The 26,244-nt window shown below is 41.8% G+C and overlaps 3 protein-coding genes across 5 annotated transcripts in view; 1 reads left to right on the plus strand and 2 right to left on the minus strand.

The window, feature by feature from the left end:
- Nucleotides 1-4: 4 nt before the first annotated feature.
- Nucleotides 5-7,996, minus strand: LOC131106783 (structural maintenance of chromosomes protein 6). Of its 3 annotated transcripts, none has more exons than XM_058056193.2 (27): nucleotides 7,606-7,996; nucleotides 7,301-7,462; nucleotides 7,065-7,200; nucleotides 6,662-6,767; nucleotides 6,185-6,321; nucleotides 6,009-6,070; nucleotides 5,845-5,925; nucleotides 5,586-5,687; nucleotides 5,381-5,500; nucleotides 5,211-5,309; nucleotides 4,991-5,137; nucleotides 4,295-4,383; nucleotides 4,045-4,209; nucleotides 3,798-3,976; nucleotides 3,535-3,736; nucleotides 3,345-3,459; nucleotides 2,335-2,495; nucleotides 2,117-2,252; nucleotides 1,965-2,045; nucleotides 1,732-1,902; nucleotides 1,521-1,658; nucleotides 1,296-1,441; nucleotides 1,036-1,161; nucleotides 839-944; nucleotides 610-762; nucleotides 218-315; nucleotides 5-143 (listed from the first exon to the last, which is right to left on the minus strand). In XM_058056193.2, the coding sequence occupies exons 2-27, from the start codon at nucleotides 7,442-7,444 to the stop codon at nucleotides 53-55; spliced, it is 3,291 nt and encodes a 1,096-aa protein (XP_057912176.2). In that variant the 5' UTR covers nucleotides 7,445-7,462; nucleotides 7,606-7,996; the 3' UTR covers nucleotides 5-52. The 3 variants fall into 3 exon arrangements, with proteins under 3 accessions (XP_057912176.2, XP_057912174.2, XP_057912175.2); XM_058056191.2 differs by having other exon boundaries at nucleotides 7,301-7,500; XM_058056192.2 differs by having other exon boundaries at nucleotides 7,301-7,528.
- Nucleotides 7,997-8,808: 812 nt separating this feature from the next.
- Nucleotides 8,809-22,957, minus strand: ak9 (adenylate kinase 9). Its single transcript, XM_058056189.2, has 35 exons — nucleotides 22,706-22,957; nucleotides 22,381-22,487; nucleotides 22,214-22,277; nucleotides 22,097-22,149; nucleotides 21,943-22,039; nucleotides 21,759-21,871; nucleotides 21,527-21,685; nucleotides 20,440-20,583; nucleotides 20,264-20,338; nucleotides 20,094-20,189; nucleotides 19,888-20,027; nucleotides 18,931-19,247; nucleotides 18,775-18,795; nucleotides 18,567-18,685; nucleotides 18,011-18,152; nucleotides 17,851-17,889; nucleotides 17,602-17,760; nucleotides 16,943-17,085; nucleotides 16,123-16,338; nucleotides 15,797-16,045; nucleotides 15,606-15,727; nucleotides 15,302-15,521; nucleotides 14,071-14,142; nucleotides 13,784-13,987; nucleotides 13,450-13,668; nucleotides 13,160-13,376; nucleotides 12,873-13,074; nucleotides 12,250-12,396; nucleotides 11,721-11,938; nucleotides 11,442-11,638; nucleotides 11,206-11,375; nucleotides 10,833-10,931; nucleotides 10,607-10,709; nucleotides 10,422-10,536; nucleotides 8,809-9,519 (listed from the first exon to the last, which is right to left on the minus strand). Exons 2-35 carry the CDS (start codon nucleotides 22,468-22,470, stop codon nucleotides 9,311-9,313), a joined length of 4,950 nt encoding a protein of 1,649 aa, XP_057912172.2. The 5' UTR covers nucleotides 22,471-22,487; nucleotides 22,706-22,957; the 3' UTR covers nucleotides 8,809-9,310.
- A 75-nt stretch (nucleotides 22,958-23,032) lies between these two features.
- Nucleotides 23,033-26,244, plus strand: part of fig4a (FIG4 phosphoinositide 5-phosphatase a) — a 36,339-nt gene continuing 33,127 nt past the window's right edge. The window contains exons 1-4 of the mRNA XM_058057126.2: nucleotides 23,033-23,230; nucleotides 23,342-23,444; nucleotides 24,879-24,977; nucleotides 25,601-25,724. Of these exons, the coding sequence (XP_057913109.2) occupies nucleotides 23,382-23,444; nucleotides 24,879-24,977; nucleotides 25,601-25,724 (286 nt within the window). The 5' untranslated portion in view covers nucleotides 23,033-23,230; nucleotides 23,342-23,381. The remainder of the gene's footprint in view (nucleotides 23,231-23,341; nucleotides 23,445-24,878; nucleotides 24,978-25,600; nucleotides 25,725-26,244) is intronic.

Here is a 26,244-nt window from a genome sequence, read left to right on the forward strand (position 1 = left end):
CTAAAAATATATTGTAGTTATTCAGCATGTCGTAACTCATGTCTTATCAGGTTCACACCTTATTTTGCTTGCGTTCTGAGTTTTGGTCCCTATCAGGATCCTTGAGACGGAGGATTCTGATTAGTGTACTCTCTGGAAGAGAACTGCAACAAAGAAAGGAAAATGCTTTGAAAAGCAAAAAATATTAAAGTCCATTTGTCCCTAGAGGTGTCATTACCTCATGCTCTGTGGCGTCAGGAAAATGAATTGTCTGTAACGTTGGCCGTCAGCCACTTTCAGCATCATGTCCATTGAGATCCTTCTGTTCACCATGTCCTAATTCAAAGCACACAAAGCATCCGGAGTTGCGTTACAAACATACTGCGTTGACACGACAATAAGACAACTGAAATTAACTGTCATGATATGTCATCATAAATAAACTGACAAATCTATAATTAATCCATGTGATGGGTATGGGCGGAGCACACTCGTAGACAGAATAGGCCCCGGAGCATTCCCAATTGTATTTCATATTCATGTTGAGGCCAGTCGTGAATCAATGGTTTTTGTTATCTATTTTTGTTTACAAAAACACATTGGGGCCTCATAAATAATAAGGGTTACTACCATGTAAACATCAAATTCATCCAGGCAGCGGAAAGGCGCCTCAGTGATGGCCCACAGAGAGAGCACAAAGCACACTGTGGAGAAGGAGCGCTCGCCCCCCGACAGAGAGCGCATGTTGCTCATGTCGGCCGTGTTTCCTTTACCCGGCTGCACCTGCAAAAAAAAAAAAAGAGGAGGGGGTTATTGGAGTGATTAAGGCCGCCAAAACGCAGCTCTGGAATGTTCTTACAGAGATGGAGAGGGTTTCATTCTTGTGGTCAAAGGTCATGCTTCCCGTGTAGCCCCTCTGGGCCAGCATGCTGTCAAAGTAACATTTACATCTTGCAGTCAGGGACCTGAGGCACATGGGAGGGAGGGGGGGTGCAGAGCAGACGTCCTTTTAAAAGCTGTCACAGTGATTAAAAGGTGAAACCTCGCCACATTTACCTTCTGAGTTCAGTGTAAGCCTGAAGTCTTTTTTTCATAACAGTATCCAGGCTATTGATGAACATCTTGAGGTTCTTCATTTGCTGAGCCATGTTCTTGTACTCCACCAGTGCCTCCTGGTACTGCCTGTGCAGATGGGGAGATGTGTTCATGGTAAAATAAAAAGAGAGGAGATGAAGCCATTAGCAGTGTGGAATAATGCATGCATTAAAAAATGCTTCAGTAGGTTTAGAAATGCATTTTGCAGAAAATAAAGGCACCTGATAATTTCCAAGCGGTCCCCCTCCTGCTTCTCCTGGTCGTCGATCTTCTTCCTGAGGCGGCTGATCTCCGTGTCTAAACTCCTGGCGGTCCGACACACATCCAGGCGCTCCGGACAAATCTGTTTGGCTTTGGAAATGTCATCCTGAATGACCGAAAGAGCAAAATCATGAGTCCTTCCTGAAACTTTGGAGGGAGCCTCCATAACTTGGTTAACACTGAACCTGAAGGTCCTGCTCTTTGTTCTTCAGAGTGGCTTCCAACTCCTGGATGCTTTGCAGATGGGCGCTGCGTTTCTCGTCATAGTGCTTCTTGTGATGCTTGCACCTCACCACGTCCTGGTCCGCCTTGATCAGCTCCTCCTATAGGAGGACATGGCCATCAATCAGATGGCATGATGGATGTTTAGGAAACAAAACAAGGGCCTTGTCTCACCTTGATTGAGTCGGCGTCCTCAGTGATGGTACTGATGCGCTCCTTGTGCTGCCTGTACTCTTGCTCCGCCTTCTCGTAGGACACCTTGAGCTCACTCATCTGAGCTAGCATCTCCTCGTACTCTGTCCTTTTTGATGAGATCTTAGCGACAATCTCCTGAAGATCCTCCTCCTGTGATGGAGTTTTGTTAACATTGTCTCTTGATAAGATGGAATCTGCTGCTCGGTACCAACCAGTGGCTTGAGGTCCTCCATCTGAGGCTCTTCCATATTCTCTAGGTCAGAGAGCTCCAGTTTTAACTTTGTGGATTTATTCTGCAACAAATTGAAGATCATCAACCTCTGAGCAAACTCAGCACCAGTCACCAAATAAGGAGAAGCAATACATTGGCAATCTTCTGCTCTGCATGGGCTCTCTTCTCCAGCCTCTCGTTCTGCCTGATGTCCTCATCTAACTTCTTGATTTCGTGCTGCAACGTTGACGCCTGAGCTTTTTGGTTCTCCAGCTCTCTCTGCAGGTGTCTGGAAATAGCAAATCACTGGTTCACATTCACAACGCAACACCACAACCTAACCAGCAGATGTAGATCAAGTAGAGCGTCACCGTATCTCCTCCTCGACATCTCCAGAGAGGTAGTTGGCTCGAGTCTGCTCGGCGGTGTAACTGCGGTCGGTGAAGATCTGATCGCCGTCCTTGGAGAAAGCCTGGTGGCAGTTGGGAGGAGGGTGTCTGGACTGCATCACTTGTCGAGCCTCGGTGCGATTCTACAAACACAAAATCGTCAGCGCAAATGGCTACAACTAGGGGTGTCGAAAGATTAAACGTGACAAAAAAAAATAATTTTTAATAATATAATGATTAATCACACAACAAATTAATATTAGCTTGCTAACTTTGCCGGCCTTAATCTATCACCATATGCATGCATGTCTATCTTTCTTGGCTCTCTCCTCAATCAAGAGAGGAAGAGCTCAATCTGCATTGGTTTCAGCACCTTGGAGCCTTTGTCCCATAGAACTTGGGCTGGCGATATTTCTTTTAGGCACCATATCCAAAACAAGCATATCGTTCATATCGATATACACTGCATTTGACGTGGAGGACCCATGTGCCGCTGGACTGCAGCGTTTTTAGTGTTTAATACTGCTTTATTTATGATTGTCTTATTGTTATGGTGCCATACCAACTCCTTCATTTTTGGTCCATATTTCCCAGCATTATGTAGAACAATAGCAAGAACGGCGTGATCCCTGTGAGAAATGTGCAGTTGTCATTCTCACTTTTAAATACATGTTTTAATATTACAGTAAATGCACCTCTATTCAATCAACCACCGAGTCTCCTATAGTTGGCCTATAATTGGCGGGAGTTAGTAGAGTTAGTAGATGTAGTGGATGTAGTAGATGTAGTATCCTGAGTGGTTACCAGCTTTTGCTCCACATTTGCTGGTGGGGAATTCCTGTGCGTTAAGCTTTCCCCGCACTGTTGTTTACAATGAACTCACCATCGCCATTACAACATGGCTGCTGTAGCTGCTGTGGTGTGCATTCTACTTGTTAATAAATGCCCACGTCTTCAAACAGACCTACCATTTCCTTTCCATATTGTATTACCTTAATAAGCAAAATGCTCTCGATACTTTTCTGATCGATCAGGCAGTTGGTCACAATTGGGTCCTCGATTTCTAGAGCTTGAAGCACAGAGGGATAGTCCGGGTGATTCACCGCCCTGGAAGAGACAAACCAAACAATAACTCTTGATTGTTGAGTTTTACAGTCTTATTGGGAGGACGGAAGCCTCTACCTCTTTCTTGTATCATAAACATGTGTGATAAATTGACCGGTGATAATGGGAGGCCGACGGCCCCCCGGAAACACTTTGTCCATGAGCCCCTTCAGCACTTTCTCATCATCGTAATTGTCACAAGTGAAGGCCTGCAGAAGACTTTTCAGACACACTTCTATGGCGAGAGCCAGCTCTGGGTCCTTCAGGGTGATAAGGTGACCTGGAGCAGGAAGGCACAGACATAGCAGAGATGCAATTTCCAATTGGGCTCAAAATCTTACCTAGAGGTCCTCGGGGTCTGTGCTTGAAGAGGCCTCTTTTGTGAGCCTCCTGGATGGCATTGAGCAGCGCGGGCATGTGCTCCCCAAAGCGCCGCAGCCGATTGGATCGACTGTCTTCCATGGTGCGCAAATTCTTAGTTTTGGCTTCTATGGAATGACTGAGTAGGTTGTGCTCTTTCCTGAAGTCACATCAGTGTTTGAGGCTTTTAACTATTCCACAATGATGCTTCATTTATAAAGACCTCACTTTAACTTTCCATGCTCCTCCTTTGCACGATGGGAGGCGTGTTGATACTGATCGATCTGCTGGTCCAGTGTTGTGATCTGGTGAGTCAGATCTTCCAGTTCGGTCTCTATTTGTTGCATACGCTCCGCCTTGGCCTTGCTTTCTGACCCACTTATCTGAGTGATGCTGAATGGATCAATACAAAAAATGATGCATTATTCATGGTACATTTTCAACATAACAGAACAGAACATGTTCCCAGCTGCCACACCTCAGCTTTAGATCATTTATCCTGGAGGACAGCTGGGCCTTGTCCTTTTCTAGGACCCTCACGTTAGTGTTGCATCTGTGGACTGTGACCTGGAACACAAAAAAAAAACCCACATAGAACGTGGAACCACAAAGTGTGATATATTCATAGTACAATGTCCTTTGCTACATCGCTCCCTCACTCTATTGCTTGCGACCACAGTGTGGTTAGTCAAAATATGCACGTTTAAGCAAATTGTACACTTTTTTTGCCCAAATTAAGCATTTTCAAGGATAAAAATAGCTAAATGCACTAAAATACAAATACAGTATAATCCATTAAGATGTTAAAACTTGTGAATGTAGTATTCTATGTTGGTCAATAACCCCCACAACAAGCTAAAACTCAATTCGGAACCCCGACATCACTTTCTGTCCATCAACTCTGCTCCTGTACAAGGTAAACTGTCTAAAATGGCTTATTATATCTACTATACTGGGTAATACAAATGTAATGGTGACTATAGGGGTTTCATGTCTAGATTGCTCTAATAGAGGTAAAATATGTATTTAGAAGATCCATAATTATGAAAATACTTCATTCATAAAGAAGTAATGCTACTTCATGGAAATTCACTATCACCGTCGAGTTTGGAAACAATTAATGGTTAACGATAAAGGAGGAATTAAGATACTTAGTAAGGTAGTAAACCCTGACCTCACTGGACTTGAGTAGGGCATTCTGTTTCTGCGCTTCGGCCTTCAGCTCAGCACATTTGGGTTGGAGCTCCTGGACCTGCTGTGTGATCCCTTCCAACTGTTCCTGGATTTGTTTGTATATCTTCTCAGACTCCTTCACCTTGTTCTACAGTCACAGCAGAGGTGGGTTATTGGAATCGGAAAGACGAGGGTTTAGAACACTGCAAGTCTATCGTTACCTTGCATTCTTTCACTTTTTCATCATATTTTTCAGTGGAACATTTGTCCGCCTGCAGCTTCTCTCTTATTGGTTCCAAGTTTTTCTCCGTCTCAGACACCTGCAAGTCACAACATTCAGACAAAGTCTCTCTACCTACTGCACTTTAAGGTGGGATTAAAAGGATCTGACCATCGCCCAGGCCATCTGCTTCTGTAAGTCCTCCAGCTTGGTTTGCATCTCGTCAAGCGATGCCAGGTTCTTGTATCTGTCCTCTTTCTCCTGGGACTTTCTCTTGAGGTCTTTCAAGCACTGTCAGAAACGGCCCAGTGTGAGTGCATCCCTAATATTTTAATGACAGTATTCAGCTTTTTTCCATACAAAGTAACACACTTACCTCACCGTGTTGCTCCACTTTCTCTTCAGTGAGACGTTTGGTAGTTTTGATGTGCACAAAGTCATCTTTCATCTGCTCCAGTTGTGTGGCTTTCATGAAAAACTGAAGTGGAAAAAGGAAAAATTACAGTATCACCGTGAATGTGCTGGCAGCACTCGTGCAGCCCCACACCCCGATGCTACCATCACTATTTGAGAAGACAAACATTGGGCCTGAAATGTGAGATACTGAATTATTTTTTTAAGTTAGCTAAACAAACCCTGTATTTGTCTCCTTCCCCTTTGGAGTGTAGGAAGTATTTGCTCATCTCTTGGGTGAGAACTGACACAGGATTGTTGACCTTTAGGGAAGAAAGACAGGATAGTTTGTCCCTTTGTTGAACAACACAATGAATCTTTATGAACAAGTCACCACATCGCATACCTGAATATTAAAATTGTCCAGAATAGACTCAAGCTCCTCCTTTTTGCTGGAGATAATATGGCCTACAAGAAAGATGAACCATGTTGCATTTCTAATAATGCTTAATATTATGGCCACACCATTTTTTTTTTACAAAGCAACAGGTTATACTCTAACAGCATTTTGGTCAACCTTACCGGTTTTGCTCTTTATTTTATACGTTCTCACTCCATCACGGGTTAGCCTCACATCTATAATGATGGCTGGACCATACACCTCGGGTTTGAAGGCGTCCCTTCCTTTGTTGCGCAGTGTGATGGATACATCAGCCGTGCTGTGAAACCAGAGGAACCCAGGTTAGCATCTTCATGTATTAGGGCAGCATTTCTCCCTTAATACATATGCCAGACATTTTATTAGGTAGCCAATGTGATGCAATGCTATAGCAAAATGTTGTCTGTACAAGGTGTATCACGGTATGACAACGTGACGGTTTGAAAACCACTACAATTGTTCATCATACCGTTTCTACAATATGAGAGAAAGTGGATGTCCAGTTTGGCTACTACGTGACTCTGTCACATCCTGTGTTATTCCTCGCAGTTGGAACTGGGCTTCGATGTGTTGCCAAAAATGGAAATGTGTGCGAGCAGATGAGCATGCCTCATCTTTACCTTTCACCTTCCTTCACAAAACCCTTGAGAGATGCTCCCCTGTTTGTGGCCTGTGCGTTCCCACCTAATGAGACTATGAGGGCAGTCAGGACGGCACTCTTTCCACCTGCACAAAGATGAACATCTCACACATTATACACCACAGTAAAAGACTTGATAATAAGCCTCCTGGTTTGGAGGTCCTGGTTCGAGCTCTCCAGCTTAACATGGAGACTATAAATTGTCCTTAGCTCCAAATGTGAGTCTATGTTTGTCCTGTGATTGACTGGCGACCAGTACCAGCTCACCTACGACCCCAATGAGGTCAAGCTGTATAGAAAATGGAGAAAATTGAATCTGAACACATTTCCTGAAAATGTTGGTGTGAAGAGTTATCGTTTACATCAAAATTGGTTCAACTCACTTCCATTGCTGCCGACAACAAAGTTGACATTGGGTCCAAAAGTAAAAGGTCCTAAGAGGGCGTGGCACATGAAGTTCTTCAGTGTGATGCTTTCCACGATCCCTGCATCACTAACCATCTGTCCGCCACTTGCCACCTAAACACATCCGGTTTGAGCACACCACCACCATCACCATCACCATCATCATCATCATCACTGACTTTGGCGAGAAAGACTAGGGCAGAGACTTTAGTACCTGTTTACTAAATCGAGACCCTCCTTTATGAGTGCCGTGATCAGCTTTCTTTCCCACTGCTTCCTCCTCCTCTTCGTCATGTTCCACTGGTTTGGCCCGTTTGTGGGGATTGACACTAACAGGACTACTTTTCCTCTTTGACATGTCGCGCTCCAATTCTACCTAAAGTTACAAGGAACAGCTGCTCGTTCACTGTCAGGCTATGAGTAGACAACAGAATTGTGTCGCCTTGAGTAGACGTTAGTACCACAAACTGTTCAACATCATGAGAATAATTCCCAAAAAACACAAGCAGCCATACTCACCTGCTAGCAACGTAGCATTAGCTTAGCCTACAAACGGCTCGTGATGACGGAGCAAAAGGCTAGCGGTTGCTTTGTTTCTCCCTGGGATTATGTATAAAATAAAGTTGCCAAGGTTTTAAAGCGTATAAAAGCGGCGTACCTATCTCAACTATTTGCCGCCTCTTTGTCAGCGGGGCGGATGTGACACCACAGATGTGCGAGTCATGAACAAGTCGTTCAAAAGGTCGCGACGACAACGAACAATTCACTCACTCAGCCCGCGAGCTTCATTGAATTGATGGGAAACTCGGCTCTTTTAAGAGAGTTGGATCTCGCTACAACTGCACGCCGCCACAACTACGCGTCTGTGACGTTTCCGTGTAGCAAAAGGAGGAGATCAGTCACCGTGAACCAGTGGCGAAACTGCACAGTGGTGCAACCAGGAACACTAATTTAAATCCTGGCTAGCGGGACTGCATGAGGTGACCAGAAAGAGGGGTTAACTCAGCACCAACAAGCAAAAGAGGAAAAAATGACCTCTTTAGAAGGCGACCCCGAGCGGTGATTGGCTGGAAGTTCAATCACAGTATCACCGTACTCTAAATAGAGATGTCAAAGTACCCCCTGCTATATATATGCACACATATTATAGTGTATAGTCAGCATATCAAATGAAAACCTGCACACTCATTGTGACTGGATTCCAGGGCAGTTGATAGCAGAGTGGACAACAAAATAATGTTGCTTCACCACAGTACAACTCCAACGATATTAAAGACACAAATCACAAAGATTTGATACAGCATGACATCGACAATAACAATAACCCCCCCCCCACACACACACACAGAAAAGTGAGCTAAATATTCCAAAATATATCAGCTCGAAAAGTGTGACAGAATTTTTACAATCAACACCCCTGCAACGCGTTGTATGTAAGGCATAGAATGTGTCCAGTAGAGGTGTTGGGAGAAATCTTTATTTTTTTTGTAAATATAGAGTGTTACAATATTTAGGGCTCAAGCACTGACAGTGTGAAAGCCCTATTGTAATCGTAATGATCCCAATGATCCCAAAATGATCGCGATTTTGAGGGCCTTAACATGCCTGAAAACTCACCAAATTTGGCAAGCGCATCAGGCCTGGTGAAAAATTTGATATTTTATGTGTTTCATAAATAATGTTCCAAAATTGACTCACTTGCGGCACTTTGAAATTAAAAAAAAATTAGCCCCCGCAACCAGTTTCACCGATCGTCACGAAACTTGGTGGAGACATCTACAATGACAGGACGCACCAAAAAGTCTCAAGAACCCATAATGCAAAACGAACAGGAAGTCGACCATTTTTGATGGCCAGAAGTAGGGGTTGTCTCTCAATGAACTCCTCCTAGGGGGTTTGACCAAATGAGTCAGTTGTAGCATCAACGGACACTAGACGGATGGGCGACGTTAAATTGCGAAGGATTTTGGGATGTTCCATACGATGTGGGCGTGGCATGCCGCCAAACTTTGAGCTTTGGAATCTGGCGTTGTTATATACGATAAACGATATACGTTTTTTGTCAAAAATCGCAAAATTCAAACTCTGGCATTTTATGCCATTTTTGGGTGCTTCTGTGGCCCCTGTTGAGTGTGTGTGAGGTTTCCACTGTGTTTTTGACCAGAAAAGTGCATTAGAAGCAAGTTGAAAAAAAACGATACACCCCCCCCTTACGGGCAGTCAGCTAGAAGTTGGTTTCGTCTTCGGGTGAGTCACGTAAGGTGAGGAACTTGTTCAGTTTGAACTCAAAGTCAATGGGGTGTTCACTGGGTAACTTGTACGGCGCTTTCATCGTTCCGCTCAGGTAGGGGATGAGTGCGCAATTCTCCTCAAATGAGGCCAACTTCTTTTTGAACAGCTGGCGAATGTGCTCGGTGCTGCAATGGTTGAATGCTGTGGAAATTAGATGCATAGAAATCAATTATTTGTACAGTATATACTGTATAATAAATCGTGATATATGTAAATGTAATCAATATCATAAGACAACCGCTTGGATTGATTTGATCTTTGATCCTTACTTCTTTTCAGGTAAATGCTGAGCGTTAAGCAGCAGCACTTTGTCTCTGAACACTACTGTTTCTAGTTTTTTCTTTAGAAAACATCTCATTCACTACAATTTGGTAATAATTCATAAATATAGTCCCTCTTCAATGCATATTAATGCAAATTTGACATATTCTTTGCCTAAATTAAGCATTTTCCAGCATAAAAATGTCTAAATGAAGTAAAATACAAATACAAGGCATTCAGAAGACTCATTCAAAGAAGTGATGATATTCTACACTAGCCATAAAGTGTCAGTAATGTTACTGTAATGTTCAGATTTTATGTTACCATGTCTACTATATTGGGTAATATGTGTGTAAATGTGACTATAGGGGTGCTATTTTGTGTCTAGAGGGCTCTAATAATGTTAAAAAAACATAATTTGATGGTTGTAAACAGGTTTTCTATGCTGTAACAACAAATATATTCCACTGATAATAAGGAATTCTTTCTTCTATCACTGTCGGGTCTGGAATTGATTAGTCGTGATAAATGAGGGATTACTGTACTTGCATGGACCGTGCATGTACTATAAATGTACAGCACACGTGTATTAGTCTTAGGAAGCCCAATATTTGCTTTATTGATGTTTTTCTGCAAGCGTTGAGATTTCAAATGTTCTTCGGTGGCCCATGAACGCACCATAGTTGTGTGCTGTTAAGTAACAATGGAACTTCTCTATATAGCTTTCTCAGACAGCTTCATAAAAAAAGACAACTGGAGAGAGAAGGCGAGGGTTTTGTTACCTTTCATATAGAACGCCACATAGTGGAGAGCTGATTTTTCCATACTGTAGAAGGGAAACTTTGGCTTCAAGCATCCAACAGCTGTCATGGCCTTGATGACCGCCACTGCCACACCCTTCAAAGCAGACCAAATGTCTTAAGTCACGCAATTATGCATCAAACCCTGACATTTGATTGTTTCTGACCTGTTCCAGGTAGCCCAATGTGGGAAGTAAAGTGAGGGGAATAGGCTCACACAGAGGGGGAACCTTGGAGGGCAATTGCAAGTTCCAGTAGAGTTCCGGAGCGCTTCAACAGTAATATAATGTATCAAGGCCAAATTCCATTTAATTTAACTGACTGCTGCTACAATCAAAAGTAACAAAATGTTCATATTTCAGAGAGCACTGAAGAAGAAACTGGGAATCTCACCTCAAAAACTTGTACTGTTTTTCCTTTGTCTCGCAAGCGTAGATGCATTCTCGGAATTCCACTGCATAGTCAACACTTCCACGCACCAAAGCTTCATACCTGAGTACACACGGACGTAAATATGAACAATAATCACACAACACTTTGAGAGAAATAATGAATATACACAAACATTATTAAAGTGCTCCTTTTGGAGTGTGTCTCTGGTTTTTGCTTCAAAATATGTTTTTTAACAACATTTATTACCCTACAATTGATTCATATACATTATATATTATTTCTATTGATGAATTCAGCTGGTAGTGGTGTTCCTCTGAAACAACTTATATCTTATATATTTTTCTCATGTTCCAATTGTGCTCACGGCATGTACCTCAGCTTCCCATCCAAATAAGTGACAGGGCAGAAGCCCTTCATCTCAAACTGCTGTGGGAATCTGTCCTTCACATCGCTGTCAGACAACTTTTTTGGCAACAGTTGTGGTTCTGGGAGGGGGCGTGGGCAGCCAGGGCTGACAAATTGATCCGGAGTCGCGAGGAATATCTGCCGGGCAAAATAAAAAAGAATGGCATTTTTGCTCTCTTACATGTGAATGCTGCATATGCAGACCTCCAAGTGGTTTGTGTCACACATCTTGTAGTAGTGTCTCTTGTATTCAGCTGCGTGCATAAGCGACGCAGTTTCTGAGCAGTCCACTAGGTGGTTATTTAGAGCCAAGCAGACAGGGCAGTACTGGCCAAACTCGCCAAGCTGTTGCTGGAACTCCTTGGGCGTCACGCAAAGCTTGTTTATGCAGCCTGCTCGACCTGTATAATAATAATGATAATAACACATAATGAGAGATTATTTCAATGCATAATTAATCTGCTTTGCTGACGGAGAACTTACCGCTCCGGGTCCTCTGCAGGTAGGTGTGGATGTAGTTCATACTGGTGCTGATCTTTTTCATAAGGATCTCCCAGATGTACCACTTGCTCTTGAGGCCATCAAGCAGGATCCAGTTATCATATTGTTGTTGGAAGTGTTGTCTCATCTTCTCCACCTCCTCACTGTAACAGGTGTTGCGAATGTGGATGATCTCTGCGCTGTCGTGCATTAAGTAGGGTCTGCAGTGAAAAAGACAGGAGAAGTTGTAATGTCATGGTTAGGATGCCGTGAATATTCTTATTCATCCAGGTCACCGCAACTGGGCTGTTCGGGTTGTCGTTTCGCCTCTCACCAGTTCATGCTCAAAGGCGAGGTGAGCTACATACCAGTCAGACTAGATAGGACAGCTCTAGTACTAGGGACTGAACTGATGAAGCCTGCTCGAATGAGAGGCAAAACATCTTCTAAGACAACCCAGTCCAGTTGCAATCGATTGAATGCCCTGAACTGTGGTTAGGATGTGATTGCTGGGTGGAGGCGGGGATCTCACTTGTTCTCCTCCAGCTTGTCAGCAAGGCCTCTCTTGAGAACCTCCACTGTGTCCAAGCCCATCTCGACTATGATCATGGGGACGATACTGTGAGACTGCATTAGCTCAGCTTGCTTCATTGTCATTGGAAAGCCATCCAGCACATACCTGAAATGCCAAATGTACACACAGAATCACCAAGATATATCGAACACTCACTGGGTATTTATGTATACTTTTCAATTGGTTCCAGACCTGACCGCATAAAATGAATTCAGTGGTAATAAACTGAATATTTTCATATTGGAGCATAGACTTTTTATGACTTTCTAAATGTGGCTTTTCATTTATTAGAGCCCTCTAGACATGAAATAACAGGCCTATAGTCACCTTTGCATGCCTATTAGTCATTGTTTACATTGTGTGTACTTATGCTTCAGGGACTTGAGACGACCTCTAGCAAGCCAGCGAGCTAAACAGTTAACTTCAAATGTATTTCTTCTAAGCCAAAAATTTACCACTTCCACACTGGATGGGAGTGGATTTTTTTTACTACTACAATTGGATCTCCTTTGATTGTGCAGGTGTACCTAAAATTAGTAAACAATTTGAGTGCTTGAGTAAGAAGTTAGATATTGTCAAACCCTTGCGTGCAGCAGACCAAGCTCATGAGCACCATCTCCAGGCACTGGATGGCCAGTTCATCAGGCACAGCATGGCCCTGGTGGAGGTGCTCTTTCATCTGCATGGCCAAATCGCTGTGCTCCTGGGTGTCCAGAACCCGACGCATGACGCCACCGATGGACAGCAGGTCCATGCCGTACTTCTGGGCAAACATCTGTGCGACTTCACGGGCATAAAGAGTAGAACTTACCAAGAAGACTGGAGAAGGAGGCGTGTGAAAAACTTCAGTTAGGGGTTAGGGACTCACCGCCACTTTTCCCTGATTTTGGGGGTCCAATTATGGCCATTTTAACAGGAAGAGTAGGGGAGGGCTTTGACTGTCTGAGGTACTTTAAAGGGTTGAGCATGAATGTTTGTTGGTTCTTCTTAGACTCCAGAAAGTAAATATACTGATTGAAGAGCACAGGATAAGCTCTATCAAGAGGCCACTGCACAGGCTGGATGATATCTCCCTCATTGTACCGCTGTTTGGAACAGATAACATGATTTACGATTTAAGAAAATGTCTCATTCAACAGAATCAAGCTTTTTTTGTACCTTGACGGGGTCCAGGCAGCCGAAGGCACTGTGATACTTATAAGAGTACAGGAGGAGCTTCTGTGACAACATGTATGAGATGGCTTGGCATTTCTGGAAGAGCGATTCCCTGTTGGTGTGCAGAGGCTCCACTTTCAAGAGGAGCTGACGCCGAATGAGGGGCTTCTTACGTCCCGCATTTATGGATATTCTGGGAATGTTTAGCTCAGCCAGAAGTTCCTAGGTATAGCAAAAAACAGAGTTAATAGCAGAGTTAAGTCTGCTGTATGACCTTCTTATAGTATCTATCTTCTTCCAGTCATATAGCAAATGCACGGGTGTATGTCTTTTTTACCAACACGGAAGCGATGTTGTTAGTATCAGATACGTAGCGTTCTTCGATCTCCAGGCTCAGCCTGTCGTCAGTTGCTTCCCTCGTCTCTTCATCATCCATGAATTCATCATCCCTTTCCAAGGGAAACTCCTCCTCCAGGATAGCCTCTATCTCATCCTCGATGTTTGAGTCTTCATCCTCCTCATCTTCATCTCGACACGTAAACTGGTTTGTTTAGGAGTTGGGATAAAAAAACTAATAAGAAGAAATGAAAAGTGGGGACATTTGCGTGACTATGGCTACATTACTTTTGCTGTCTCCCCCGCAGTCGCTAATTTCTCCTCCATGAGTTCTGCCCTCCTCTTCACTATGCTCTCCTCCTGCAACAAAAAGAGACAGATAGTGCTTTGTATTACAGTATAAAAAAGTAGTATAGTAGTATACAAATACTGATATTGTAATCTATTGGATCAGCAGAGTCCAGCATTAACACATCATAAGACGGTCAAGCTAAAGCAGTCAAATCATTAACATTTTTGGTCAGATTAATCACAGTATTCAAATAAATTAATCACAATTAATCACCATTTGCAATTAGGTCTGAAATATGGCTATTTTTAATGTATTTCGTTAGCAGAAAGATATGATAGGACAGGATTATATATATTATATTTGTATGTATTAACAGCTGCAAAGGAATTTACAATTTAAATCAAGCTATACGATACCGCAATACATAATACATGCAGCATGGTTTTCTGCCAGACAAAATAAAAGCCACCACACCTTAAAATGAACCTGAAAAATGTTGTGTACTATATTGTATGCCAGTATATACTGCCCTTATCATATAGATACATATATAGCTTATTATTTATGCGCATGTTGACCACAATTGGTTTGAAAACAATTAAAAATATCAAACAATTGTGCACCGGAATCGCCTCTGCCATGTCTGCACGTGCTCATGTTGCTGTACTCTAAGCAGATTGCGTAACTAGCGTCTTGTGTTGACATCCAATTTGTTCATAATTATCGTGCAAAAAAAAATTGTCTGTAAATTGTGTAGTCAATTGACGACATCTTGTCACACGTGAAACCTATGTATACCAGTGTTTGTGATCGCTTACATGTCAATCTCACCTGACTTTTTACCCATTTGCAATGCCTCACTGGCGGTAGCTAGCTTGATCACAGGCGAGATAGAAGTGGCTATCACATTCATGCTAACCTACTTTTTGTCACAAGTGTCACTTTACAATCTCTAGTAATCATAAAACAGATGACTTGTCTTCAAAACACTAGATGTATGTCTAAGTTGTTCCAACAAACACGTAGTGTGTCCAGCTTTAAGATAGTGATGCTATCACAATCCATTAGCTCATTGCTAGCGGTAGCTCACCAACTGATGTTGAGTAGTTCACCATAAATAATAAATAACATGAAACAATAACAATAAAATGACTAATTAAAATATAAAAAAAATAGTAAGTTAATTAATAAGTATTTTTTTAAAAACATTCCTTGTCGGTGACTTACCCGAATCTTGCGGTTTAGTTCTCGTACGATGTTAAACAAGGCGTCGCGTTGGTCACAGTGTTCTCGCCACCTCCTCCAAAATTCTGGCAGCAGACGCGCCTGAATGTCTGTTACCTCCACCATCAAGGTGACCACCACGTCGGGGAAAAGCTGATGCTGCAACACGTGCTGTACTTCATCAGTGTTGTGAGGGAAACCCTCCAGGATAAAACCGGTAGACCTGTAAGGGGACACAATGTGGTTATGGATAAACACGCCACACTATAAGTAGAGAATGTTACATGTATGTTTGCTGTCAAGTTACATATATGGCTCCTCTTTCCAGTATGGAGTTATGACTTTTTCCAGAATATGTTGACTCAGTGGAACGTCATCAACCAAGTAGGCTTTAATACTAATTTCCTCCTCAGTCAATTCCACTTCCTGCTGTAGGACAATTAAAAAAGCATTAAAACGATGTGACAATCAGTTTAAATATGATGATAAAAAACTAACCTCATTGGTTTCTCCGCCTCCATCCTCCTCCCCGAGGGCTTCTTTGACAGCATCCTTGGCGGCCTGGAGGTGCTCCTCCATAGACTCGTCGGCACTAACAACCCGCTGCTTGGTCTTTGCCATGAGGAGCATTTGAAGCTGCTCCCTGAATTGAATGTGGAAGAGACCGAGTTTTTTGGCAAGCCACTCACCTTGAGTGGTCTTGCCCGAGCCTCTGCAACCGAGCAAAAAGATCCGCAAGGCAGGAGGCTACCAAAAAAAAAAGGTTTTAAATAGGTAATCACATTGTTTAAATAGCATACCTTTCCTCATTTATCGGAATGTACCTTAAGAATCTCACTACTTGCAATATACTGTTCAGGATCCTGAAGGAAGTCCTCTCTGGCCTCCGGGCTGGAGAAATAGTAGACCTTTTCTCGATACTTGCCGGCTATCTCATCCGTACAGGGTATTAGAGTATTTTGCTTTTGGAGCACCACCGGGCAGAAATTAAAGGTTTCACCAAAGGACCTCTTGGATGTTGCGTCCCCTGAGGACTCCGACTTTTAGAGGAAGCGGGAAGCAAAGGACACCATTAGACTTGCAACTCTATTTTTGGAGTTTGTAATCCTGCTAACAAATATAATACTCTCATGGCCACGCTTGTGCCAGCAGTAAAGATATAAGCTCTTAAAGGGGATCTATTGTGCTTTTTCTACTTTTCTGACCCATGAATGTATTTACAATGTTGTATTGTCGTGTTAAACAATGCCAGAGTTTCAGATAATGAGGTTTGCGCATTTGGAAGTGAACCCTAAAAAAAGTTTGAGACAGCTCAAAAAGCTTGGTTTGAAAAAGCATGGTAAAACCGTTCCTTTGTGATGTCACAGAGGAGCGGACTTCCTTATCCTTATATGGTTCATAGTTAGGAAGAACTTGCCGTGTGACCAATCACAGCAAAGTAAGTCGTTTTGGCAGAAAGCACAAATCAAAGGAAATACAGTTGGAATAGGTGCAGATTATACAAAATCTAAAAAGTTTTCTGTGCGGGTTATTGTGTGGAGCTGCTCTATAGGAGACCACAACTCAATACAAAGGGTCGAAAAATGAGCATAATAGGTCCCCTTTAATTGGGCCTTTATAATGAAACCACATTGGTGTACTAACTCCTTCATCCTCCTCCTCGTCTTCTGTGTCCTTGGAAAGGCTGTCGTCATCTTCTTCGTCCAGTTCTGCCATGGCTTCGATGTCTTCCGTTTCCTCATCTAGGTCCACTGCTGAAAACTCTCTGGGTACATACTTGAAAGGTTCTGCAGAACAAAAAAAACAGTGGTTTTACATTTCGGCATACACAAATCCTTCAAAAACGATTACAGTATTGCATATCCAGCCCGAGAAGAACTAAGAAAAACAGAGCACTAATAACATTCGCGGGGGTGCTGGAGCCTATCCCAGCTGGCGAGAGGCGGGGTACACCCTGGACTGGTCGCCAGCCAATCACAGGGCACATATAGACAAACAACCATTCACACTCACATTCATACCTATGGACAATTTGGAGTCGCCAATTAACCTAGCATGTTTTTGGAATGTGGGAGGAAACCGGAGTACCCGGAGAAAACCCACGCATGCACGGGAGAACATGCAAACTCCACACAGAGATGGCCGAGGGTGGAATTGAACCCTGGTCTCCTAGCTGTGAGGTCTGCGCGCTAACCACTCGACCGCCGTGCCGCCCCCTTTCACTGTTAAATCATTCTTAAATGAAAGGGAGTTTTCTAAAACATGGCCTCTAGAACAGCCTTGATTGAAAGGGTTTCACTCACTCTCCATGAGCTGGACAATCTCTTTGAGAAGTTCCTCAGGGCCACGGTTTCCGGTCTCCAGTACTGAGTGGCTAATACTTAGAGATAACTGCATCCCCTCCCATTCTCTACTAAACTGGACCTTTTCAGCTTTCTGCGCTTCTGTATCCGGAATCTTTTCTGTGTTGATGTAAACGGAGAACAAGGTGAGTCAAGCCTGTTGTTCAGTTTAGCTCAAGCATGCTGTACATTTATAGTACATTATATTACCTTCCTTTTTGTCTGGTTGTTCAGCACTGTCAGTTTTGTCTTTAGGAGAAGAATAAAAACACGGTTGGACAGTACACAACAGTACACAGTTCAAGGTAATTAATACCTTGAACACTCGAGCAGACTGGTCTTTTTTTTTTTTCAACTTGATGATACCTACTCTCATTACTGCACATGAGACAGAAGAGGAAATCTGGATAGATTCCGGCTCGTTCTAATGATTCCAATTGGGAGACATTCCTGGGAAAGTTATCAAGCACCCATCCACAGCCGAGCTTGGCTTCCGCGTTCGCTTTTTCATTCTGTGACAAAAAAAAACAACATTTGCAGCAATTTTATGCCACCCATTCACTGGACACTGCATGGAAGTACAGCTCCAATATAAGAGAGGGATCATTAATATTGCCTTTAAATACAAAGGGCTTTATGAATGAAATAAGCCAGGGGGTGTCTAAACTTTTTCAACCGAAGGGCCACTTATTTATCTATATTTTATATACATATTTTTTTCTCTTATTTTGTAAAATGGTGAAAGTTATTTTGAGTTATGTACCAACATTATAGCTTTTTTTTGTTCCACTTTTTTCGTGAAATGTGTCGCGGGCCCCTGAAATGGCCCCCAGGGCCGTACTTTGGACACCCAAAGTGAAGTAATGTGAAGTAGCGGTTGACATTACTGCACTTTGTGATATATGTATTTTTTCTTCAAGACTTACTTCGGTTATAATCTTCTTCACAGCGAGAGAAAAGACTTCCTTGTTTGCGTCGCTCGAATTTTTGCCCTGATCGAAGGTACTTTGCATCAGGGCTTGCACTTCGGGGTGATCCTCTGTCACTGGGGACGGCCATAAGAAAAACCATGTTGAATGTATTACTTTGATTGATATTGCATGGGAATTAAATTCTGTGTGGATTTGGGCTTACCCTCCATAACAGGAATGTCAGCTGGGAAGGCAAAATAGGAGAAAAGTCATTGAAATAATACACTCAAGGTTTTTGTATGACACATATGTGATCTATAAAAAGGTTTTGTTCAGTTCAGTTTGTAAAAAAAATTGTCAAAAATGGATAGAAACTTACGAGAAATCTCCTCGCTTTGTTGCTTCTGCTTAATTTTCTCTATGGCCGCCTCCATGCACGCCACTTTCAGTTTTTCAAGCCTCTCCTGCTCCAGCTGATCCAGCAGAGGCTCCGCCAGTTTCTCCAATTCCAGCATTGAAACTTTGTGCCGCTCAGCCATAAGTTTTGCCAGAGCGCTCCTCCCTGTTTGCGGGACTCCAATGATACAAACCCTACAAGGTGGGCTGGGCATCGGAGGGAGTAGGTAGCGTCTGGGGTTGGTCATGAACTTATCGAAGGCCTCTTGGGAGGAAATGATGTACAGTTTGTCCTGGAAGCTGGAGAATATTTTGTTGAGAAGATGTAAACATACACTCAAAAAATAAATGTTTAGCCTCAACAAAAAAAATCAACGCAACAATTTCTTAGTTATGACAACTTAATTTGAAATTGCTTTGAACCAACAAACAATATTGCATTGCACGAATTTGCTTTTCCTCTTCACTCAAAGCTTATTTTAAGTAATGCTTACTGAATAATTGTTTTTAAATAAAAAAGAACAATAAGAATAATAAAGTTTTTAAGTTTGTAACTCAAAAAAATATGTTAAGTCAACTGAATTAATCATTTTATTCAAAGTAATTTGTTGTCTTCTTAATTATAATAATGCACACAGCTTTTTATCTAGCAGTAACTTAATATTATATATATATATATATATATATATATAATTTGCTAAATTAAATAAATAAATAAAATTTGAGTGTATACGACATGCTAAATTAAGTTCATGTAATAGCCAACATTATTATTTGAACATAACTTAAAAAATAAAGTTAGCAACTTAGGAAGTTTATCTAAATCAATTAATTACATTTTTTACATTGCATTTATGTATTAAATCAAGTGGTGTCAACAGATACTCTGAATTACTTTTTAGAGTGTATTAAAACTCCAAACCAAAACAAGCAGCCTTACGCTACAGAGTATTCTGGTTTTCCCGGGATGAACCTTCCTTCCTTCAGAGCAACGGGACAACTTCGGCCCCAGCGGCTCCTCCTCCACCTGCAGCCTGGCACCATCATTTTTGAGGAGGACATGAACCTCAGCAGGTCTTCCTAGAAAGGAGACGGGACGCTGCGTGAAAAGTAAGTTTTGTGGAGGAAGAAATATCACAAACTGACCGTTTCGATATCTTCAGGCAGTTCTCTGTTTTCATGGAGGACAACTGGAATGGGGACACGCTGAATTGCCATCGATCCCAAACGGGACAACACAAACTAGAAGCAATCCATTACGTAGATAGATGTCAATAAGAAGCATCCCAATTCCACTGAACACTGCAGTTACTCACCAAGAGCAACTCTCGAGGTTTGTTGCTTCCATCCAATTCAAACAGGTATATAGGGTTATGGTCCATCATGTAGTCCTGAAAGAAACCACTTACAGTATGTGTTCCGATCTGAACCTCATGGCGTACACACTTGAATTTGGATGCACGAGGAGATTTTGTAATGGCCCACGTCCTACCTCCAGTGGCTTGAGGATGGTGTCCTTGTACGTGTTGATTCTAAGAGACGTATTTTTGGAATTACATTCCGGGACCCACACCAGCTGGTCAACTGTGATCTTTGAGGTTTGGTCCTCTTCACTATCTTCATCTTCCTCTTCATCCTGCAACCACAGCAGCCTCCGTTAGAGTTAAGGGACACTTCTAGGATGCACTTTACGCATGGTCCTGATTGTATTTGTTACAATATTATGAACTATTGATTATTATAGCTGATTATAGGGGTGTCCGATATTGGCTTTTATGCTGATAAATGATATTGTCCAACTCTCAATTTCCGATACCAATACCAGCCGATACCGATATGTGTTGTATACAGCATTTTTTTAATATCAGTATTCATGATTGGGAAAAAAAGCTGTACTGTGGTCGAGTGGTTAGCATGCAGGCCTCACAGAAAAAAAGCTCATTGTGTGTGGCAGTTGTTGTTCAGTTTTAACACACATTTAACAATATTAATTATACTGATAATTATTTTACATAATATAGTTACAGACCAGGCTGCACAGTGGAGAGTGGTTAGCACGCAGGCATCACAGCTAGGAGACCCGGGTTCAATTCCACCCTCGACCATTTCTCTGTGGAGTTTGCATGTTCTGGGTTTTCTCCGGGTACTCCGGTTTCCTCCCACATTCCAAAAACATGCTAGGTTAATTGGCGACTCCAAATTGTCCATAGGTATGAATGTGAGTGTGAAAATGGTGGTCTATAATGTATGCACAAATAACGATAATAATAATAAATTCAGGATGCACGCATGCACGGGGAGGACATGCAAACTCCACACAGTGATGGCCGAGGGTGGAATTGAACTCCGGTCTCCGAGCTGTGAGGCCTGCTTGTTAACCACTCTCCACCGTGCAGACTGGTCTGTAACTATATTATGTAAAGTAATTCTCAGTACAATTAATATTACTAATACAAATATAAATGTGTGTTAAAATGAACAACAACTGCCACACACAATGAGCTTTTTTTCACGGTAGCTCCATCTAAACTGAAGGAGTGGGTCTCTGCCCACTAACGCAAGCTAGCATTGTGTCATACCTCTGACCCCGAGTCTTCCAGGTCCTCATCCGTCTTATCTATAAATCCCATGACATGAAAGTCACCGTCATGCTTCCACTTGTCTTGGCCGTACATAACGCCTGTCTCCGGGTGTTGCTTTTGACTCGACAGTCTCTGGACCAGATCCTTGTCTGCACACTGATAAGAGCATACTCCATGAGTGCATTTTAACTTAATATACAAATACAGTAATTCAACGGCATGCTTCCACCTTGATATTGATGATGAAGTCAGGTTTGAGCTTGAGGTTTCTGATGATCTCAATTTGCTGGTCGACTGCCACGTTCTCTTCCGAGATGAATGGGAGGCAGCTCAGCACGTAGCCTGCAGCACAACGTACAGGTACTGCATATTTGTCAGGTATGTTGTGATTGACGGGTGTCGTTGAAGCCTACCATAGTGTTTGACTCTTTCTGAGTTTAGCATGTCAAGGATGAGCTGCAGAATCATCTCTTCTGGTACACTTTCCCCAGCATTTAAGATATTCAGAAGCTGTCAAATGATGCGTTAGTCAGATATAGCATACTGTACGTACGTTTACTCCCATACCTTAATGCCGTCCTCTGTTCGAGTTCTGATGTGGAAGTTAATCAGATTCGTGTCTGGAAGCAAGTGGTTGAAATGACATGACAATTTGAAAAAAATACTATTTAACATTGTTCGTACCATCAATTAATATGCAACCCCAGGTATCTGCAATGTCTTTGGCCAAGGTGGATTTGCCAACACCCTGAAACAAATTATTTGCTTTTGTGAGATTAATGAGGCATTATAGCAAAATGTGATTCACTTGTGTGGTGGCTGTATTGTTGGATTTATTTATGATACATTACCGGTCTTCCAACCACAAGGAAGCAGGTTGGTTTAGAAAGTAGACGTTGTCTCTCAGCTTCATCTTCTATAAGGTTGTCCACTAGATCCATGTTTGGATTACTAGATTCTAGCATAGAGAACAACAATGCAGAATCAAACACTAAATAAGGAGCAATATTCAAGTGGTCAAAGTAACCTTGACTTCACATATGTCAACATTAATAACGTAGACGTGTGTTTCTAACATGATTTGATAGTCGAGTTCCTGCTTGTTGCCATTTATTTATTACCGGCCACTGATTCTGTCATCTGTTTTATTTTCTAATAATCCATAAAATGACTTACCGTTACTTTATTTCAACCGAATATGGTGACTTGTTTACAGCATAGCATAACTTTATATTATCGCTCAGACGCTAACCTGAAGGCAGTGACGTTAGTTACCATGGCAACTATCAACACGCTCATTTTGAGGACGTTTGAAGCTGTGTTTGATAATGAGCTTGTATTAGTGTGTGATTAATTAAAAAATGATAATGCTACAACTTAACGGGACAAAACAGGAGATTGTTAATAGAGTGAATAAACTTCAAGAACACAGGATGAAAAAAAGCAAAATGCTATTTTTGGGCTTGGTGAGCCACCGTAGCAACTAACACGTGACCGGTTTCCGGGTTCATGACAGTCACCTGACTAAAACAAATTTCTGTGGCGTGATGTTCTTTTGCTAGCAAACGAAACGCCGGCATGGTGCGTTTACATATTATACTCATATATCAGAGAAACTTTAGCTCATGATGCACAAGAAAACTGCTGTCATCTTTTGCTAAGATACGTGGATGTTGCAGTTTGCTGGCGGCTCGCTCAACGGTGAGTATTTAGCCGAATAAATGATGCACTCCACCTTGTGTTTGCGACATTGGTACGGATGATCATTGGATCATCATTGGATCATTCTTTATTAACTGTGCACGTTTTCAGGTACTCTGTCGTCTGGTTTGCGGATCATACAAGAGCAAATATGCCTCAATCTGCAGCTCTCATCAGTGGGATCCAGAGGATGGTCCTCTACGAGACAAGAGCTGTATGTTTATATCACATGATTCTTACAGTGCCATTATCATTAGCCTGAATATGCTTGAACGACAATATTATATAAGGAATGACTTCAAATATTTGGGTAAACACCGATGCTAGGCGGGGCTGGTACCCGTGGGACATCGTGTAGATAAGGATAGTCAGCTTTGAAAAGACCAAAAAAAAAGACAATTAAGATAAATACTAAACTGTGTTGACTTCGATCTTGTTGGTAGACACTAGATGGCAGCAAAGGTCAGTGTGGTGGTTTGCTCTAGCTTCCTACATACTGTATATATATATTTTTATTTCTACTGGTATTAATTATTACGGGATTTTGCATCATATTGTGCACAAGGGAAACTGCTAGTTTTGCGGTCTCTCTAAATGGTCAACAATGGTTATTGTGTTGTTAATATCAAAACTAACCTAGATTTATCACAGTTAAAATGAGTTTTACTGCAACTGTTGCATATGGTACAGTACTAATAATGATGTGGAGTGCATGATGGAAAGGGAACCATAGGTGGTCATTTATGAACAAATGCATGAATTCCGCTGCTGAGTTCAATGTAACAAGTACACCGAGTGTAACACATGTGAGTTTCGTACTAACATTTTAAAGTGCACGGAGAGGTAGGTAGAGCTGCTGGAGGCTGACCACTTGTGGTCCTTTGAACGCAGGTACTGTTGCCATTTTGTGGAGTTAATCAAAAGTGCATCAAGAGGTTACCTACAGCCACAGGTGTTGCCCAACAATGTTGCAGTAATTAGAGACAACAGTGGTCTGTAAATGCCATACAATTTGGAATTTGACCTCAAATATTTGGGAAAAATATGCCTCTTTTTGTATTAGCTTGCAGCACTAGAAATGTAAACAAAAATGGAAAAATCAGCAGTGATTTTACAAGAATAAAGTCAAACTATTAAGAGAAAATGTCGTAATTTTATGAACATAAGGTAATGTTATGAAGGAAAATATAATTTTGGTAGTATAAAGTTGAAATTAGTCAAGAAAAAAATATTGCCCACAAAGTCCTAATATTATGAGAAACATAACAACAAAAAAATTGTGATTTTTGGAAAATTAGGTTGAGGAAAAATAGAATAAAGTTAGGAAGAAAACAGCAGAAATGGAAACAAAAACTATAATTTTACATTTATAGTCAAAAATTTTATTTTAATTAGAAAAAAATTCATGAGAATCAACTCAAAATATTATGAGAAACAATAATGTCATAATAACAGTATTGTGTTGAAATATTAAAGATTTGTTTTAAATATTTAAAATATATTTAATATAGTTAGGCCCCTGCCTACTTTCATTTTTCTGAAAGTGGCCCTTTAGGACAGCGCTGCCCTGAAGTTCATTCAGGCAGCATCAAAGGATTAACTACTCGTTGAAACGAATGCAAAATCACACCATTTTCTTTCTTGACAGAGGTATTTTTTAGTTGGGAGCAATCAGGCTCAGACCAAACACAGAGTCCTGAAGATTGATCGCACGGAGCCCAAGGACCTGGTCATAATGGATGATAAGGTGAGCGCCGTCTTCTCACTAGCCTTCCTTAGTACAGTACTCATGTAACACAGTGCTTATGTAACACTGTACTGTACGCCTGGGGGGATATTGTACAATGGCTCCAGCCTCTCCTGAGTGTATTGTGCTTGACGGCCCAGTTGATGACTTCTCAGTCCACCTCCTTCTCATCATTACCAGGATCTATGAGCTCGGACTTGATTTGTTCATCGTAAATGCGGGGGTCATTATTATGATGATGTGGTGGTTGTTATGAAGCATCCTCCAGTAAATATCCATCATCCCACGCTGCCATTCCCGCCAAATATTATGCGACTTACTCATCATACCATGTTTGTTTTTTTCCCCTCGTTTGATTGACAGTTGCTAGTCATTCAGAAATAGACTAGATGCTTGAGAATGTCATTTTATTGTGATTAAAATAACATGTCCATATTCTAAATACTTTGAAATCATGGCACAATTTGGACTAGAAAAAGTATAAATAGCGTTTTCAAAGCAAGGGAGGACTCATTTGTATATCTAGTTTGCTGAATATTAGCCCAGTTAAAAGCAGTATTTATTTTCCCTCCAAAATCCTATTCTCGTACTATAATGTCTTTTTTTTCCTGTTTTATCTTTAGCACGTGTACAACCAGCAAGAGGTGCGGGAGTTGCTGGGGCGCCTGGACTTGGGAAACCGCACAAAGATCGCCCAAAAGGGTCCCTCGGGCCTTTCCAGGGCTGTGTCAGCCTTCGGGATCGTCGGTACGTGCCCGCCGCCTACACTCTCCCGTCACACTCTTGCACAACAACAAAGCAAAAATGATTTTGGGAAACACGTACAATGCATAATTAGTTTTCCAGCTGCAGGTGTTGACCTGCTTTTTGCATATTACACGCAGGAGGGAGCACAATACAACAAAAGACCCACCTGGTATTTGAATGCTGTTCTCAATGCACAATGCAACTCCCATCACCACTTTTCATGTTTGACGTATAAAATGATGAGTATGCAATAGCAGTGTCTTCAATATGACGCCATTGTTAATGAAAACCTTTTCAAAAAGTGTTTATTTGGTGGTTTATTTTGTCTTTTTAAAGTGTTTCAGTGCAGGTGGGAATGGGCGAGTCTTGTGTATCTGTGGCGTCATCAAGTGGTGGCCTACATTTTTTATACACTGCAGTAGAAGATCTTTGTTTTCGATAAGTCGCCTGATTATGTCCAATCAATGACATGTTTGTCTCAGAGATGCTCTTTGCTTGGATATGAACTAATTCCATCCCA

The sequence above is a fragment of the Doryrhamphus excisus genome, linkage group LG19 (genome assembly GCF_037039965.1).
Source record: "Doryrhamphus excisus strain RoL-2023G ecotype Guam linkage group LG19, RoL_Dexc_Guam_v1.1, whole genome shotgun sequence".
In the NCBI taxonomy this organism is placed as follows: Eukaryota; Metazoa; Chordata; class Actinopteri; order Syngnathiformes; family Syngnathidae; genus Doryrhamphus; species Doryrhamphus excisus.